General features: G+C 39.7%; 2 protein-coding genes across 10 annotated transcripts in view; both read right to left on the bottom strand.

Annotated features, from left to right (window-relative positions):
- The window catches only part of LOC110839565 (kinesin-like protein KIF21A), a 72,203-nt gene extending 69,781 nt beyond the window's left edge, over nucleotides 1–2,422 (bottom strand). For 3 of the 6 annotated variants that reach the window (XM_087340308.1, XM_087340324.1, XM_087340333.1), the window contains exons 1-2: nucleotides 1,755–2,221; nucleotides 918–1,015 (exon numbers count right to left, since the gene is read on the bottom strand). In XM_087340308.1, the coding sequence (XP_087196434.1) occupies nucleotides 918–967 (50 nt within the window). In that variant the 5' untranslated portion in view covers nucleotides 968–1,015; nucleotides 1,755–2,221. Of the gene's footprint in view, nucleotides 1–917; nucleotides 1,126–1,754; nucleotides 2,222–2,307 lie in introns of those variants that run through there. The other 3 variants (XM_087340317.1, XM_087340313.1, XM_087340328.1) reach the window with 3 other exon arrangements.
- Nucleotides 2,423–3,606: 1,184 nt separating this feature from the next.
- LOC147874892 (uncharacterized) lies at nucleotides 3,607–17,318 on the bottom strand. Of its 4 annotated transcripts, XM_087340285.1 has the most exons (9): nucleotides 17,121–17,318; nucleotides 13,855–14,243; nucleotides 12,586–12,696; nucleotides 12,078–12,176; nucleotides 10,651–10,749; nucleotides 10,076–10,174; nucleotides 8,185–8,382; nucleotides 6,216–6,311; nucleotides 3,607–5,324 (listed from the first exon to the last, which is right to left on the bottom strand). In XM_087340285.1, exons 2-9 carry the CDS (start codon nucleotides 13,855–13,857, stop codon nucleotides 5,112–5,114), a joined length of 918 nt encoding a protein of 305 aa, XP_087196411.1. In that variant the 5' UTR covers nucleotides 13,858–14,243; nucleotides 17,121–17,318; the 3' UTR covers nucleotides 3,607–5,111. The 4 variants fall into 4 exon arrangements, with proteins under 4 accessions (XP_087196411.1, XP_087196406.1, XP_087196419.1 ...); XM_087340280.1 differs by lacking the exon at nucleotides 13,855–14,243 and having other exon boundaries at nucleotides 17,121–17,317; XM_087340293.1 differs by lacking the exon at nucleotides 13,855–14,243 and having other exon boundaries at nucleotides 8,215–8,382; nucleotides 17,121–17,317.
- Between the last annotated feature and the right edge of the window lie 492 nt (nucleotides 17,319–17,810).

Raw genomic sequence — 17,810 nt, 5'->3', positions numbered from 1 at the left:
AAAGAGTCATACACTCATAGCAAACTCTTCTTAACAATCATAGAAAAAATAAACTTTAAAATTAGTCTAATTTGCTTCCATTCCATTGTGTCATATGGATTAATATTCTGGGAAAATTCACCAGACAGAAAAAAGTATTTCATGTCCAAAAGAAAGTCATTACAATAATGACAGATGTTAAAAGGAGAGTCTCTTGTAGAGAATTATTTAAGAAGTTTAATATTCTCCCACTTGCCAGCAAATTCTTATTTTCATTATCATTTGTTGTGGACAACACGGAAATTTTTCAAACGAACTCAGATGTGCATAATGAAAATACAAGACATAACCTTCATGTGCCAAAAACTAACCTCAGCAAATATGAAAAAGGAGTTTACTACACTGGAATTAAATTATTCAATAATCTTCCTCCTAGCATAAAAAGTTTACATTGTGACATAAAAGTATTTAGGCTAAGTATCACTTACAGTATCTACACAGTTGAAGAATTTACTTTAAACAACAATTGTCAGTTATTACATACATACATGATGATTTATTGATACAATTATTTTATAGTATAATACTGTATTATATCAGACATGTTTGTAAACAGCTGTTAAAAATTTGTATTTAATCTGCTGTATTGTATTTGTATTATGACATATTCTACATCCTTGGCTTAGGCCTATGAAGAATAAATGGAATGTAAATAAATACTATTCTATTCTAATACTCTGGGTGTCCTACAACTTTATGCTGGCAAATGGTGTTCTCTGAACAGGTAATCTTCATGATGTACTTAAATTTTGCAGAACCAATCTCCTAGAGATGGATCAGAATTCATTGATTATTTGCAACAGTACCTGCCCCACAACACCCAATATCCATCATCCATGTAATCTACATTAAAATTAACAAAAAGCTGATGAACCAACCTGACAGCCACTCGAACACTTGAATCTTCATCTCCTGCTGTTGTAGACATGGTATTCCTTGTTGAAGCAGCAGAAAATTCACTAGTTCAAATTGAGCCCTGCATAAAGTTTAAACATTTGTAACAACCTATCACACTCACTTAATAAAGTAGATTACACAATCACTGAAACACGAACGTGTCGTACAACCATCACAGCCACTGAAAATCTGCATGGTTCACACAATTTAACTTTTATTGCAATCTGTAATTCTTAAAATGTAGTATGGTTTACACATAAAAAGTAATTTAACTAATCACAACCAGCAGAGCTCTTCTCATGAACCTAAAAGATGCTTAGTTACTGGAGAAATTCTACTTTCTGTAATGTAAAAAGTTCATTAGTTTTCATAAAAGCCCACAAATGCACCCTATACTGAGTCACAGGAATTCAATTAATACCCTGCATCCTATTTCTTTAATTTCCATTTTAATACTCTCCCATCTATGCCTAGGACTTCCAAGTCATCCCTTCAGATTTAGCAAAACCCTGTTATGTATTATGCATACCCCAACTACCTCCTCCTCCTCCTCCATTTGATACCAATACTTGGTGTGTTCTACAATTATGAAGCCCCTCATATAGCAACTTTCTCCATCCTCCAACAATTTCTTTTCACTTAGCTCCAAACATTCTCATCAGTATCCCATTCTCACTCATAATCCATGTTTTAACCTAAGTGACAGACAAAGCTAAAAACTGTCATAAAAAACGCCTAAAATAAATGTCCATAAAATGTTCAAGTTTTCTAGCAGTAGGAATGCAAAAGAATCTGAACCGAATGGTGGAAAGTCTTACCCAAATTTATTCTGCTCTTAATTTCATGAATTAAATTCTGATTTGTTACTGTCGCTCCATTTCTTCGCGAAGTATTGATTTATTACTGAACTTAGCCACATTTTCTAAGGACTTGTATTTTATTTTGCTATTTATTCTGATGACGAAACATAATCGCTATCTTTGCGTTTATATCAAGAACAGTATCCTCAGCACAAACTGTCCATTTAAATTACAACCCCTTCTTGCCTTGGGCCTACTTAATGGCGTATACAAAGGCAAGAAAATAGCTATTCAGAATAAGAAAATATGAAGATTTATATAACCAACTGCTGTTTCGACTATTCCAATCTACAAAATACGATCCGAAATTCACAAATACCCAATCCCTAATTTCTACAGGCACAAGCACAACCGAACACACTGAGCTGACATTAAAGACTGTTAGTCTCTAAAACCACACAACCGTCACTGATGGGCTACGAATAATCGCACAGAATAATCCCCACAGCTATACTAACTCCATCTGTGAACCTGTTGAAAGTGCACCCGGGTTTTGCCTAAATTTACAAACCTCACAGCAATGTTCTGCATTGACCAATATGCAAGCAGTTAATAGAATCATCATAAAATGAAATGCAAACACACTTAACATATTTCGCACAGACTGCCCAACATACAAAACGATAACACAACCTCAAATCCTACTACCTAAAAAGTTGCCAACGGATGTAGCTACGATATAATGTAATTCTGCTGCCATCTATCCACATTCATTGTAAAACTACTGTCTGTAACAACATTCTGACCGTCAGTCAGGAGCACTACTTACCATCCAAGTTCCTTTACCTATCCTCCTTCTCCTGCCCCTTTCTTAAGACATAACGTTAGCTACAAATCAATTTAAGAAACCTGAAAATGGTGGTCTTTTAGGATACAGCGATCCGGTAGAAATTGACAGATGTTTCAGAGTTGTGCTTCTGAAATGTCAGTCAATTTCTACCGGACTAAACAGTGCAATATCTCAGAATACAATTACCTTCTTGTCAGCACTGAAAGCTCAGATTTACGAACTACACAAATGATAATGCAAAGAAACATCTCCACTTTTGAAAGTGTATGAATGTAAAGTGATTAAAACCAATGTCACATGAGACTTTCACATGAGTAGAAAGTTTCTCAGCAGTTCCATTCAAAAGTACAAACATTTCGTCTAAACAAATCAATCCAGCATTCCCTTGCTGAAATGCATATTGAACAGTTACGATTGGGTAAACTTCAATGAAAAATGTCCTGAGTTGAACCTCATGGAATGAAAATCAAAGCACAAAATAGGTTGTTTGTCCAGATATCAAATAAACTGAATAGAAGTTACCATGAAAGCCACAAAAATTTAGATTCTACACTTGAAACGACATTATAAACAAACACAGCATATACGTAAACTTCCTCATTTATTTTTTGTTGTTTATGAATCATCTGCATTTACCCCAAAACCACAGACTAATATAATAATTCTACAAGATTTGTGCACATGCACAAGATTTGTAAACTGAAAATCACATTTTTGAAAATATTGATTTTAATGATATCATTCATAATTATTTCAGGTCAAAATGTGAAAGAAAGAAAAAACAGCTATTTAATGCCTTTATAGGGGTATTGATACTACCGGTTCCATTTAAAATGTGGTGGTATGACACATTACCTTTGTAATCTCCAACGATGTGGCCCCATGAGATTTGACCTAACCTCAGTTTTATAAACTGTATATTTTGCATTTTGTTTCCTCACTGCTGTCCTTAATATTTATAAATCCATACTCTGTTAAAAGCAATGGTATTATCATAATATGTACATAAATAATGATCACTTTATTAATAAATTATCTATATTTGTATTTCAAAATATATCCATCATAGTACATTGTAACAGTATTTTAAATGAGATTCATTTTCTGATATTGCATTTGCATATTATATTAAATGGCAAGTACACAAAACACTATTCCAAGTATGCCGGTGGCCCAAAGAGTTCTTGTAATGTCCCTGGTCCACCTACTATATATACACTTCATGAGAAAACTGTAGTGCACTGAAGTCAGGCACTCAAAACAGTTTCTGTTTTTGTAACATATTTCATTTTTAAATCAAGCATCATTTCAACTTCACATTGAAATTAGTGTGAATTTTATCATGGAAACCCTTTATTTATTAAATAACTTTATATTTCTTTCAAACTAACATGACTCACTGACTTTTCCAAATTAACCAACACACAAAGACTGCCAGACTCCTCCTGCATCACTTTGAAGAACTGGTGTTTATCCATGACATTACTTGGTAAGCAAAATTCCCTTCTCATGCTGTGTTGTGTTCACATTGCATTAGTCCATTCTCTCATTCCAACTTTAATTAATTTCTTCTTTTTCCCCTTTTCACTCCTATGTGAGGCATAAGGCCTCTATTTTTAAAAGGTTTCAGTAATCAGTTAGACCAGTGGTTCCCAACCTTTTTGTGCCTATGGGCACATTTGAGAGTTTATGAGATCGTGGCGGGCACCAACCAATTAACAAAGCCAAATTTTCCTTTCTCTGGACAAATAAGATATGGACACCAAATAATACACAAAACAACACTACATTTAATGATACAAGAAACCATGCAATCAAAAATACATACTTTCAAAAGTACAATAATTATTACTCATGTGGGAAGTTAGTGTGATGTTTGGCGCTGCATTTGATCGGCCAGTTTTTCAAATTTGGGAGTGTAGGATGATGTTGCTACTCACATACAATCATCAAGATTGGTGTCAGTAAGTCGAGATCTGTGCTTTGATTTTATGATGTTCATGGTTGAACAGCCTTCATTATTCAGTATAACCTCTTTCCGTAGCAATGCGGGCACCCAAAAAAAGCCTTGGCGGGAGCCATGGTGCCCGGGGGCACCGCGTTGGGGACCACTGAGTTAGACATTTGGTAGGACTCCTTGGACAAGCGATCGGCCTGTCACAAGGCCTTTACCTGCACACAGGACATCACAACACAGAAAGACACTGACAAACATCCGTGCCTTGAGTGTGATTTGAACCCACAGTCCCAGTGTCCAAGAGCACGAGGCCCACGCCTCAGACGGTGCGACCACTGTGACCAACTTAATTTCACTGGACACTAATTAATTGCCTCATCGTACATGCTAATGTCTCTGATTCTGTGGTTTGGTAATTCAGTTTTTCCCATATGAAGTGTGGCAGCTTTGTCAGTACAACATACACCGATTCTATGAATGGTCATTACTGACTTCATATTGGCATTTTGCATTCTGAATGTTGTTAACTTAAGAATTCCCACCACCTTTAGCACAACGTCAGACCCAACTACGATGGTTTATGGGGTGTCCCATTAACTCGTTCCACCAATAAGCTGGACAGGTACTCAACAACTGCATACTGCTTGGCTTCTTGGGCAACTTGCATCGGCGTGACTCCATCTTGATTTCTTAGCATCAGGTCTGCTCCAGCAGATATCAGCCGTTTCACTATCGGAACATGGCCAAACAGGGCCGCTGCATGCAGAGCACTTTCCCCATTCTGATACAAAGTAAGTGACATTTTAGTGCTTTTGTCTTCTTACAACAAACATCTCTGGTGATCGTAAGGGTTCAGTTACAGGCGGTTTATCACAGAATTAAAACTTGTTTGCAACAGGACCACATGAAGTCAGGATTATGGACCTCATGCAGTCCGTGTGCAATTCAGTACTCGACAGAAGGGCAGGTGGCAATTAAACTGTTCCCCCTCTAACTCAAGAAGTTTACATAGTCTAGAAATAAGCAAAGAATTAAGGTCATTAAATGAATAGCCAAAGGGGTAGTATGTTGTCTCAAGGGTACATATCCTGCTGGCAGGTATGTACCATTAAAAACTCAGGAAATGCCATTCATTCCTACAAAGTCTGATGTGTGCATGTCCAAGTTGGGACCGGCCAGCTAAGGGAGACAACCCCGACAGAAAAACATCACTCCCTCAGGATTGTTGAGGGTTGGACGTGAGGCTGACAACCTCACTCCGTAAAACAAAGATTTGTTTCGAAACTTCAAGCTAAGCCTCGGGTGAAAGATTGAAGAGGCCAAGGTTCAACTTTGAACTGTAGTTCAAAGAAGAAGAAGAAGAAGAAATGAATAACTAATGAATACTTTAATGACAAGCTACATAATGCCAAATGAGATGAGAAAACGATTATCATGTATGATAACTGGTAAAGATTTGGAAAAAGATTATTATGTCCTATGCGAAGGTGTATACCCAATCTTCACCTGTAGAGACTGAGGAAAATTATGAAAACAATAGGACAGCCGACAGTCCAACTGAAATTGAAACCATATGCCTCCTGAATACAAATCTACAGCACCGATGTTATATCTTATTAATATACATGTTTTGTGTGCACGTAACCTCAGCAACGTTTATTTTGCTACTTACAGGCAGAAGTCCAAGAGATGGCTTGTACTTCAGTAATTCTTCTACAACACTGGAGTGTCCTTTGTGTGAGGCTTTGAACAGTGCTGTGGCACCATCCTGCAAAGCACATGCAGATATCCACATGTGAGAGCAAAGCTCTGTTTCTAATGTAGGTATAAACATTTAAAATATTTCAAATAAGAGACATGAGGAGGCAAATACAGAATGGTCCTGAAATATATGGCCAAACTTTGGGAGCCTGTTCCATTAATTCTAAGGATGAATGAAGGTCATATAGACATTGGTCCATAAATGCTTCCTATCCGAGTTATAGCCCTACAAATCTACGCATCAGAGAAAGTGTTCAACTTTTCCTTGCAGCAGAAGACAGGGACGTAAATGGAAGGGGAATACAATGAGAGGAAATAAAATCCAAATCCAAAATTATCCCAGTTGTCCCATCTGGAGCAAAAGCACATGGAACACAAACCAACGCCAGTGTTGCTTCACTGTGGGTTTCTATGTGTCGGAAACTGGACCAAGAGAAACTTACCCTCAAATGGTAGACGGCAGTATGGGGGAGAAAAATTGGTCTAACCTATCTTTGTGAGCATGTATGGCAGGAACAAAGATATCTCCAGTTGCTTGTGAGGGAAGAGAAACGTTTACACGATGCATTCAGATTTTAAGGTAAACACATTAATAATATCAAAATATGTTTCAAAATAAGAATCCAATGATAGCTGAAAATATAAATACAGTGATATTCCTTCACGATGAAAGAAATCTTGCAGAGTAATTGCTCGAGCAATGGTTTCCAGTGGTGACATAAATTCTCCTGAACTATGTCTAATTTATTTCATTGCTGTAAGTGGGTTCTCATGAAAGATATGTTTTATCAAATAACATGCACTGCATAGTGCAACTGGGATTTATGTTAGGCCAAAAAGGGATAAAGGGATTTTAAAACCTGGTACTGTACAGATTAATAGAAGATTCTTCAATGGAAAAACACACAAACACACATTCCTAAGACTGTTGTAATAAAGAAGCACTTTCATTATTCCAGTACAGTTTGTTTCACGAAAAGCCCAGATTAAGAATAAACACAACTTTTGAAAAGTCATTTCAAGATCCTTCAATTGGTATGAAAATTAACTTCTGAACAGCATCACCAAATTAAACTAAATCAGTAGATTGAAATTTGCATATTTTCTTTGGAGTGACTTCATTATCATAACACACAAATGTGAGAATAACGCCAAAGATATAAAAGACTAAAGAAACAACTTTCTTTAACACATCATATTTCTAATTCTGTGGAAATAAAACAAATTACTATTTTTAAGTGTACGGACTGGCCACCATCTTCTCCTTAATGGTCCCGGACAAAAACAGAGATACAGGCTGTTGAAGATGGTGACGGATCATTTACGGATTTAAATTCTGCTAAACGCTTCTCTGCATTCCACCTCATATCAAAATGTCAATGTATGCTCTGTTCATTTAATTATATTAAAATATAAGGTAACAAAGTCATGTTATTGAAATCCAAAAGTGAAACTTAAAAACGATGTTCTTAAAGAGCAAGGACGCTAGAGGTTGAAGATTTCTGTCTTCTGGGTTATTGCGCTGTGTAGTCTGGTCGATGTTAACCAACGTTTCAGAGGTCATACTGCCGCCCTGATGACGGAGGCAGTATGACCTCTGAAACGTTGGTTAACATCGACCAGACTACACAGCGCAATAACCCAGAAGACAGAAATCTTCATATTCACCGCTGTGAGAACCTCAAGTCTTACACGCTAGAGGTTCTTACATATTCTCGTCCTGCCCTTAAATAGACCGATTCATGGCCAGCGGTTAACGAGACACGACAACACGTTGTTGTTAGTTCAATAGTTTGTCACCGTCAGATCATCGCACTGGCATCTGGCGGGCCATTCAACATCTGCACCAAAAACTTAAATTTTAATTACAAAAAACTTACATGGCGATAAGCATCAACACTAGCGCCAACCTTGAGCAGTTGCCTCACCACATGATCATGTCCCATCTGCGCTGCAATCCACAGTGGAGTGGCACCATCCGTGCGCCTTGAGTCTGGAACTGCTCCGTGGGCCAGCAGCAACAAAAGTATTTTGAAATGGCCATTCTGCGATGCAATGAACAATGGGGTGGCACGATCCTGTTTGCACACACACAGCATTCTTATCATCACAGCAGCATCGTCTTGTAGCACCTTCTCTAACAGCTACTTTCATTTTGAATTCCAACCTAACATGTGGGTTTTATGAAATTACAAATCTCAAAATTGAAACCTCAATCAAAGCCTCGGACAGACAGAACTAACAGAGGACCGAATGGAAGAGGAGAATTGAGGAGGCCATGGACCGAAGATACGGTCATCATTCTAGAGTACACTAAAATTGTTTTTATGGATTAGAACCCAACATGGTGATCACAAAGCCATTTTACATGATGCAATGAGTGCCACGTCTACTGTACACCAACCAGTGACATGCTTCAAAAACAGCCTGACTTTTAAAAGTCAATGTCTGCTAAGTAATTAGATGAGAGCAGTAAAAAAGTTACCTTATGACCATGCAGTCTATGGCCCTTCCTACACTTACATTTACGCAGACTATGACTAGGTTTTAACTGCGCCTCTATTAGTCAAGTTATATTTTGATAGGCAGTATCAAATTATTTTTTGTCTTCCCGTCTGATTTCTAAGAACCTGAAAATTAAAGTATACAAAACAATAATCTTGCCTGTTGTTTTGTATGGGTGCGAAACATGGTCTCTCACTCAGAGGGAGGAACACAGATTGCAGGTGTTTGAGAATCAGGTGTTGAGAAGGATATTTGGGCCTGAAAGGGAAGATGATGGGGTGTGGAGAAAACTGCATAATGACGAGCTTAAAAATCTGTACTCCTCCCCCAGTACTGTCAGGGTGATTAAGTCGAGAAGAATGAGATGGGCGGTGCATGTAGCGCGCATGGATGGGACAAGAGGTGTGCACCGGATATTGGTTGGGAAGCCTGAGGGGAAGAACCACTGGGGAGACATAGACGTAGATGGGAGGATAATGTCAGGCGGGATGTATGGGAGATAGGAGTTGAAGGAGACTGGATTTTGTTGGCCCAGGACAGGGTCCGGTGGAGGGCTTTGGTTAATTTGGTGATGAACATTCGGGTTCGGTAAGCCATCTAGTTGGTTGGGTCCACTATTTGGTAAGCCTGAGGGGAAGAGACCGCTTGGGAGACCTAGATGTAGATGGGAGGATAATCTCAGGCGGGATGTATGGGAGATAGGAGTTGAAGGAAACTGCATTTTGTTGGCCCAGGACAGGGTCCGGTGGAGGGCTTTGGTTAATTCGGTGATGAACCTTCGGGTTCGGTAAGCCATCTAGTTAGTTAGTTAGTATCAAATTATTTTTTGACTGTCAAATGTGGAATTAATTTTTACTTTTGGAAGATCAACACACATTTGTGGCTGTTTGACAGGGGAAAATAACCCCACATACTGATGTGTTTACACACTCAACCAAATTTATTTCATTTTAGCCCTTTCAAGTCTTATGTATAGGACAGTTTTCTGTTGAGGAGTATTCTGCAGCAGAAACAAAGAACTCTAGGATCTTACAAACTACTTTTTACCTCAAATAAGTACAGTGTATGTGAAGGAACAAAACATTGCACTGATATCCAAATTCTGACTTCTTCTTTATTACACCGTCTCCTTTACAGGAGGTTGGCGACATATTATGAACAGGATCCTTCCATCCTTTTCTCGGACTGGGACCTGTTCATATACGTTCTTGGCAGATGATCCAGATAATTATCTGCACAAACAGCGCAAGGGCTGGAAACATGTACCTTCATGTGACTGTTGACTTTCGCTCCTCGAGCGACAAGCTCCTTGACCACGTCCATGTGACCACACTGGCAGGCCACAAACAGCGGAGTTCCGCCATCCTGCGCACAGATAAACCTCTTGAAGTGATATGAAAACCGAGTGCTGACGGAAGTACTTGGGCACACATAAAATTAAGTGGGGACTGAATATATTAGCATAAAATCATAGAATTATTTCATAGGGTTAGTTTAATGTAAGTGGTTGAGGGAAAGACTGGAATAAATTTAAAAAAGTGCATACATAATTCTGTAGGAATCTCCAAGAAACTAGCCACTTGTAAGGCATAAAAGGGACTTTGATTCTGAATTAATTTAATAACACTGTCTCAGCTGCAAACGTTATATAGTACTGAAAAGAGCTTGGAAGGTGACATGGCTGTTATAAAAAGTAAAAAAGAAAAATAACCCCTGTGCTTAAGCACAATGCGAGAGGATCACAGAGCCTACGAAGGTAAATACAATGTTCTATACTGCATGGAGATGAGTAGCAAGTTTCAGAATTTCAAATTAAGGTTAGGTTTTACGTCTGCACTCACCATACTTGATGAATCCACAGGCGCACCTCTGTCCAGCAGGATTTGAACAATGTCAAGGAAGCCACCCTGAGCGGCAAAGAACAGTGCAGTGGTACCTGTCTGAGCACAACAAAACGCCTTCAGGCAGCTGCATCGAACCCCAATGTCTAAAGCAGTAGTCTCACAATTTGCACTAACTCCAAAGGGCAATTGATAATTCTTTGAAAAGTTCTATTTCGGAACATTAAGGTTCCTCGTGCACTTTATTATCTTTATTATTCATGTATTGGCGACAGAAATCTTGCAGTGACATAATCACGAGGTTTCGGGGATGCATCGTATTGCGTATTGAACGTCAGATTGACAATTTGTCTACACAACGATTCTTGATTATAGTTTCAATGTTTACTTAGAATCCACTGCATGCTTCTACCTTCACTGGTCATCTTCAGGTGGTTCTCTTTAAGTGTTCAAAATTATTAGATTTTACTGCTAATTTGTTCTGTTGTTGACTTCGCCAGGTGATGGAGTATGTCTTAAACAGCTTGCCTCTTTTAGAAGAGCAGACTATGTGGGCGTAGTTACCGGTGGAAAACTTGGCTTAACTGAAGAGGTTGGTTGATGTTGAGGGGAAGAGCTAGGTGGTTGAAAGGGGGGGGGGGGATACGTAGGATGGTAACATACAGGCCTAAAAATGAGCTACATTTACTTATATGGGACAGCAGATCAGAAAAATCACAAACCTCTTAAAAAAACAAAGGAATCAATATTAGTTTTAGAACATCCAACATTATATACAACTACAACTTTAACACTGGTAACCACACCTACAGAATCCACTTTACTAAACACATAAGCTTCCTAAGACCCAGTCCAATACATGACGAAGTCAACAACAGAAAATGTGTAGTCAAACCGATTAATTTCCAACACGTAAAGAGAACCGAGTGAAGATGACAAACTAAGGTCGAAACATCTGGTGGATTCTTAAAAAGCATTGAAACTATAATCAAGAATAGTTGTGCAGACAGACTGTCAACCTAAATGCACAATTACATTTTCTTTCATCCTCTTATAATTAAATGTATAACCTCCCTGAGATAAATCTTGCACATGATAACTCTCTGAAACAGTTTCAGATCAATGGACTCTTTACTTAATCCATGGTCACTGTACATTGTCACCATACATACAGTGCAATATTTAAATTTTCACCGAATATTGAATTGCATCGACTTAAAAAGCTTTCCAACAGAACTTAAATTATTTTATAAATTTGCATGTATCCACAAGTGACTTGATGCTCAGGCCAAAACAAGTCTTAGCTCTGCTTCTGTTGTAGAGGTCCTCTAAATCCTTGCAGCAGAATGGACACCTTTGGGGTCAGCAGAAAAGAATGGTCACATTCCACCCGACAATTCATAAGTCAGGTCCTTTATGGTACTCACTACTCTCCTGGCCTTGGGGTCAGCCCCCTGATCCAGCAGTTCCACCACACAGTCCACATGGCCACTGGCAGCTGCGAGGATGAGGGGCGTCGTGCCATCCTGAGTAAAAACACACACCAAGCGTAGCTACAACCTCCATTCCTCCTAAACTTACTCATTAGGTGGCGCTCAGCCACAATTAATTCTTTTTCCTTTGCCTTCATTTGTTCATTTCCACCGAATGCACCTAGCACAGTTCACGTGCCCTTACTATAATAGACATTTCTACGTCGTAATAGGGAATTAGACCGTTCTTCTGTTGTGTGATCTGCGACCTTGACACAGACCAGAATTTAACTGATGTTGTGTGGACTACGACCTTCGCGATCAGTGACGCACATGAACGAGTTTAATTCAGACATCAGAGGGCTTGAGCCAACACAGGCTCATCGGCTACTGGAAAATAGCAAGGCATTTTCTGATCCTACTCGCACGTACGACGCGACGCGCCTGGCACAGCGATACGTACCTTGTCCCTGCTGTCGACGTGCACCTTGCCGCTGTCCAGAACGCGCCCCAAGAGCTGTACGTCACCCTGGATAGCCGCCAGGTGAAGCTGCACGTCGGACGGCGTCTCCTTCTGCAAAAGAATCGCATGAAGATGAAAGTCGCTCGACTGGTCAATATGTTACACGTATTTTCGGTCTACTTGCATTTCCCGTTCAATCCCTGGTGCTAAATGTCACTGAAATTCCCGATCAGTTAACGAAACACAGCAAGGCACTTGGAACAAGCGAAACACAGGACATTTTAATACGCGATTTTGTACTGATTCAGTCTGCAACGAAGACAACCCAAGTCCCGTTTTTTGAAGGAAAAAAGTATAAGAAAAGTAAGGCAAGGCCTTCAGAGTGAAATTTGTGCACAGACGTCGTAAAACATAAAAATTTTCTTTTCCAGAAAAAGATGACGTCAGTGAAACAAAGAGGAATGGCTTTTCTGGACGGACAATTCGCACTGAGACAAAGAAGTGTTTTCGACCAGATTGCGAGTTCTTCAATGAAAACAAAATTATAATCAAAGGGGATACACACATGTAACCAAGTCATAAGAATACATGATGCATTAATTTCATATTATTCGGGCTCAGAAATAATTTGTTTTCAAATGTACTCACTTGCTGCTTAAACGACGCATTCAGACACACGGAAATTATCGTAAGAAACGTAAGTTTAGTAGATTAAATAAGTTATGAGAAAACCTTTATTTTATGTAAAATAAAACTTTCTACTTCATATTAAAATTAAATAATACATACCCTACTCATAACAAACCGAAAGTATAATTTTGTTCAAGTTAATAATTTTTAAAACATTCGGTGTTACCTGCAGCCCTACTTTTTGGCCGCGGAGGCCAACACGAAAAGGAATTTCACACAACTGGAACCGACAGTAAAGAACGCCTACATAAGCGTTTCAAGGATTTATATTTGAACCTTAGTTTAGTCGTTGTGTTCAAGGTGACGGACGCTGGGGCGAGTGTGTGGTTCCGGTCGGCTCGCAATCAGAAGCGACGGAGTGGCCCGTCCTGTGCTCCTATTGAGTGAGTGTCAGAGCATCGAACATCCCACGAGCTGCGACGTCATTCTTGTGACGTAACGAAATGTATTTTTGGAGACGTGCGTCGTTGCTGAGCCCTAACGATCCGGCATTTGGAGCGCGGAAAAATGAAACGAACTGTTCGACCTATCAGCTCCTTTAATTAATTCTAAGATTGCTTAACCAGAGACGCTACATACCATTCGATGGAATTAAAACAGCGGTAACCCGATAGTTTCGAAGCATGGTAATCCACAATAGAAACCTAAATCAGCAGGCTACTTGCTTTCGTTTCTGTTATTACATTTTGTGTGTGGGAAAGTAAACACGCATTCCCTCGGTCTTCATCGACGGACGTACGGCACTCGAACGCACGGTTTCTTCACTGACAGTCTCCATGTCTTCCTTCCGCTGAACTTCAAACTCCATGGTACTCCACCGTTGCAAAAATATCCTTGCTCCTGCCGGGGATTGAAGTCCAGTCATTCAGTCCGCACACGTACGTAATAATACCGGTTTCTGTTTGACAAGTTGACATCGGACAAAACAAATCGCCTCAGGGGAAGATAGTTCAATCATCCAAGGACATCTGTAAGACAAGTGCGCAAAGTAACCCGCATTGAACAGAGTGCCAGTCTGCGCACCGTCTAACAACGCTGTCTATACACCAGGCTGCAGCACTGAAGCGTAACCTTAAAGGTACAATTTGGCTGCACGCGACAGAGACAAGCGACCGAGGCAGGCGACAGAGTTACGAGACCGAGACTGGTCGCTTAGTGTCTGCTCTCTGTACAATCGTATGAAGTACAATTACGAGCACGAGACAAGCGACCGAGGCAGGCGACAGAGTTACGAGACCGAGACTGGTCGCTTCCTGTCTGCTCTCTGTACAATCGTATGAAGTACAATTACGAGCGCGAGACAGAGACAAAGCACAGGAGACCGCTCTCGGACCAGTAGTGTCTCGCGACGGGCTCGGGCAGCACGTGTGTTGTTGAGTAAAATAATGGCGGAAATTAAATTTACTGGTGACCAAGATGAGCAATTGGTAGAATTAGTATCAGAAAATGATAAATGATTCTTTATTAACAGACAGAAAGATCCTTCTTCACGTCTGGTTTTGAATATTGAACTCATAGGTTTTCTTTGTTTCTTTCGCAACAAATAACACAGCAACACATCTTCTTCTTCTTCTTCTTCTTCTTCTTCTTCGAGTAACCTTCTTAGAAGCATTTTTGTACTCATTTTCCACAGAATATGTGCACGTATGTCTCAACAAAACAAAGAAAACAAACACTTTGCCGCATGTCTCGGTCGTCACCTCAGAAGTGTGTGGCGACAAGCTGCGATGTGTCCGTCTCCCGTCTCTGTCGCCTGCCTCGGTCGCTTGTCTCTGTCGCGTGCAGCCAAATTGTACCTTTAGGTTCTCGGTCCTCGCGAATAAAAACGTGAGGCACGGCCCGCGACCGTGCTGCATATTATTCCGCAGATGTTCTGAAGCATGCTGTTCAGAAAGAAATATTCGACAACAGGAATAAATAACCTTTAAAATAATATTCCCGGCTGTTGTGATTGAGCAGGACGAAGAAACCGCGTTTTACGTTTGACCTAATTTTCTTCCTGTGCAAGGATCAGTTTACAAAAGCGTTTCATATTTCGTTAAATACTTATGAAACGAAATAAAAAAAATTTCAACACAACAACTTTGCTACAAGTTATGCTATGCAGGGTCTGGAGTACGACAAAGTTTCGCGATATAAATTTGTCAGCTGTTCTGATTTCTTAATTGTTGCGTCGTCTGTGAAACCATCACACACGATCATCCACACACATCCTAAGTTCCAGCGTCCATCACGTTGGTACTTCTGATTGTAGGAAATTAGGAATTACGATATCTGAGTTCCCTCCAATGGCAAAACGCCGATAACAGCTACCAAGAGGATGACGGCCTTGTGGACGACCTTGTCGTGTCTTAAATGAGAAGAAGCCGGAGAGAATTCGACGTGTCAACTCTACGCAGGAGTTCCTAGGACACAATATCCCGCGAAGCTGGTTAATAAGCTCCGCTGCAGGCAAGGGGCCAACCGCGGATCAGAAGAACGGTAAAGCACAATGGTTAATGGTTCTAGCGCCAAGTGTAACTTTCACGCGCACCACTTTTATTTATTTACAATACATTATGGCTTTTTTTAGAATGCAAATCCGCATGGCAATAACGAACGAAGCTCTAGTGCCAGGACGTTAAATTTGTTACGGAGATCTCTCATAAACATTCCTAGTATAAATTACTCATGATGCATTAGTTCGTAAGTCAACATGGTGACAATTTTTTGAGGTACACAGCATCTACACTTATTCAAGCAATGAGTTCTTCATAAGATAGGCAATATGTAATATATTTACAGCTCCATGTACTAAAATGAACTGCCTTATTTAAATATTACACAAACTATATATGATCTGTGCAACAAGAAATCAGGCTTTGTGAGTTCTACCCGGGCTCACTCTTACCACTTCCTGGTTGTCCAACTCTGCGCAGCCGTTGGAAATGTAAATAAACTCGTCTTAACCTTTTCCGTGTGAGAAAACTGAAGGCGTTTCGTCCGTGAAGTTTCTTTATACTTTCCATTGCATCTTTTGGTTTGATTTACTTGGATTCACGAGGAGCATGAAAACAAGTACCATTTGCAATTCAAACAAATAATTTTACACACTATAAATTTAATTTAAATTTAAAAAATAGTACGGTACATAGCACTGTCATATCAATAAAACAGAATTTATGGCATACGTTGACCTCTGTTTTTCTATACCTGCATTGTAAACGTCTTTTACATGATGACAGCGCAAATATCTGATCATAATACACAATGACTGTTTGTTTTATCTGGAAGTGTAAACCGCCGACTGCGGCTGAAATATAATACAGGTAATTGAAAATTAATATAGACAATCTTCTGCGCCACGTACTCTCGTAGAAGTTTACCGACGTTTCACAGATGCGATAAGTCGGCCTTGATGGAGGCATCATGCACCTCTGAAACGTTGGTCACACGGCTCAGTATCGCAGAAGGCTGTCACCTTCATTCTTCCTGCCATGAGAACACGAAATCTCACAACAGGAAATTAATTCAAGATGGAGTAACAGCAACCCGCTTGCAGCGAAACATCATCATCAATAACTTCATGGTCTGGGCCAACTGGTCCGTTCCGCCTCCATAAAACTGATCTTTCCACCTCTTCCCAGGCCGTCCAACATTTCTTCTAGAGCAAGACAACGCGACATATTTCGAACAATCAAAAATTGTTGTAACACACCATAAATCTTTTTCCGCAGTTGTTTGCACATTTATGGAAGTCTTGTGTTGACAGCTGCCACTTTTGCCGACGAATATTTTGCTATGCAGTTTAGACAAATAACAATAACATACAATTTTGGATTTCTTTTTAAATGTGTGTAACTCACCTTCATTGACATCCTGTCTCAGACTGTCGAAATGTCAAACTGAACGTTCAACACGTCGCATGATGTAACGTAAAATTTCTGGTTCCTTACATAACCCCCTTCTAATCGCACTGCCTGCATTGCACTAACTGTAACTGGCGCATTCACAGTAGTCGAGTTCTTGGCTGGCGGCTACTCGTTCCGCTCAAGTATCGATAAATTATTGGAACTGAAATGAACGTCACGCACACGGAAGTCGAAATCATTTCATCCACAGACTACAATGTTCACGACACAAAATAGAGTTCACCGCCATCTAACGGTGAACGAAAGAACTCTTATGAAGACTTTGATTTTAATCGCCGTATGTGCCTTCGTTACCACGAAACGTTGGTTATCTACATACAATCCGCAAGACCAATAATAACATGATCTGCTGTCTTTTTAATGTCCATAATGTATAAATTAATATTGCCACAGACAAGAGAGGCAGCATAACCCCTCCTTCATTATTGGACACAGGGAACGCCCCCTCTACGATTCCTAACAGAAAAAAATGGAATGCTTTTTTGTTCCAGTATCATATTTCCCGAACAAAGAATACTAACTCCACAAAACTTTATCAAAATCTGCCCAGTGATTCTCAATTTGAACCATGCGGGCAGAAACGATCAGCCCAATTTTTGTTCATTTCATGCACTTTGTGCAGAG

This window comes from Zootermopsis nevadensis, unplaced genomic scaffold (genome assembly GCF_977971745.1).
Source record: "Zootermopsis nevadensis isolate Lab colony 2312 unplaced genomic scaffold, Znev_1.0 Znev_ptg000003l, whole genome shotgun sequence".
NCBI lineage: Eukaryota > Metazoa > Arthropoda > Insecta > Blattodea > Termopsidae > Zootermopsis > Zootermopsis nevadensis.
Note: the sequence above shows the minus strand (reverse complement) of the source record. Positions and strands in the feature narration are given on the sequence as shown.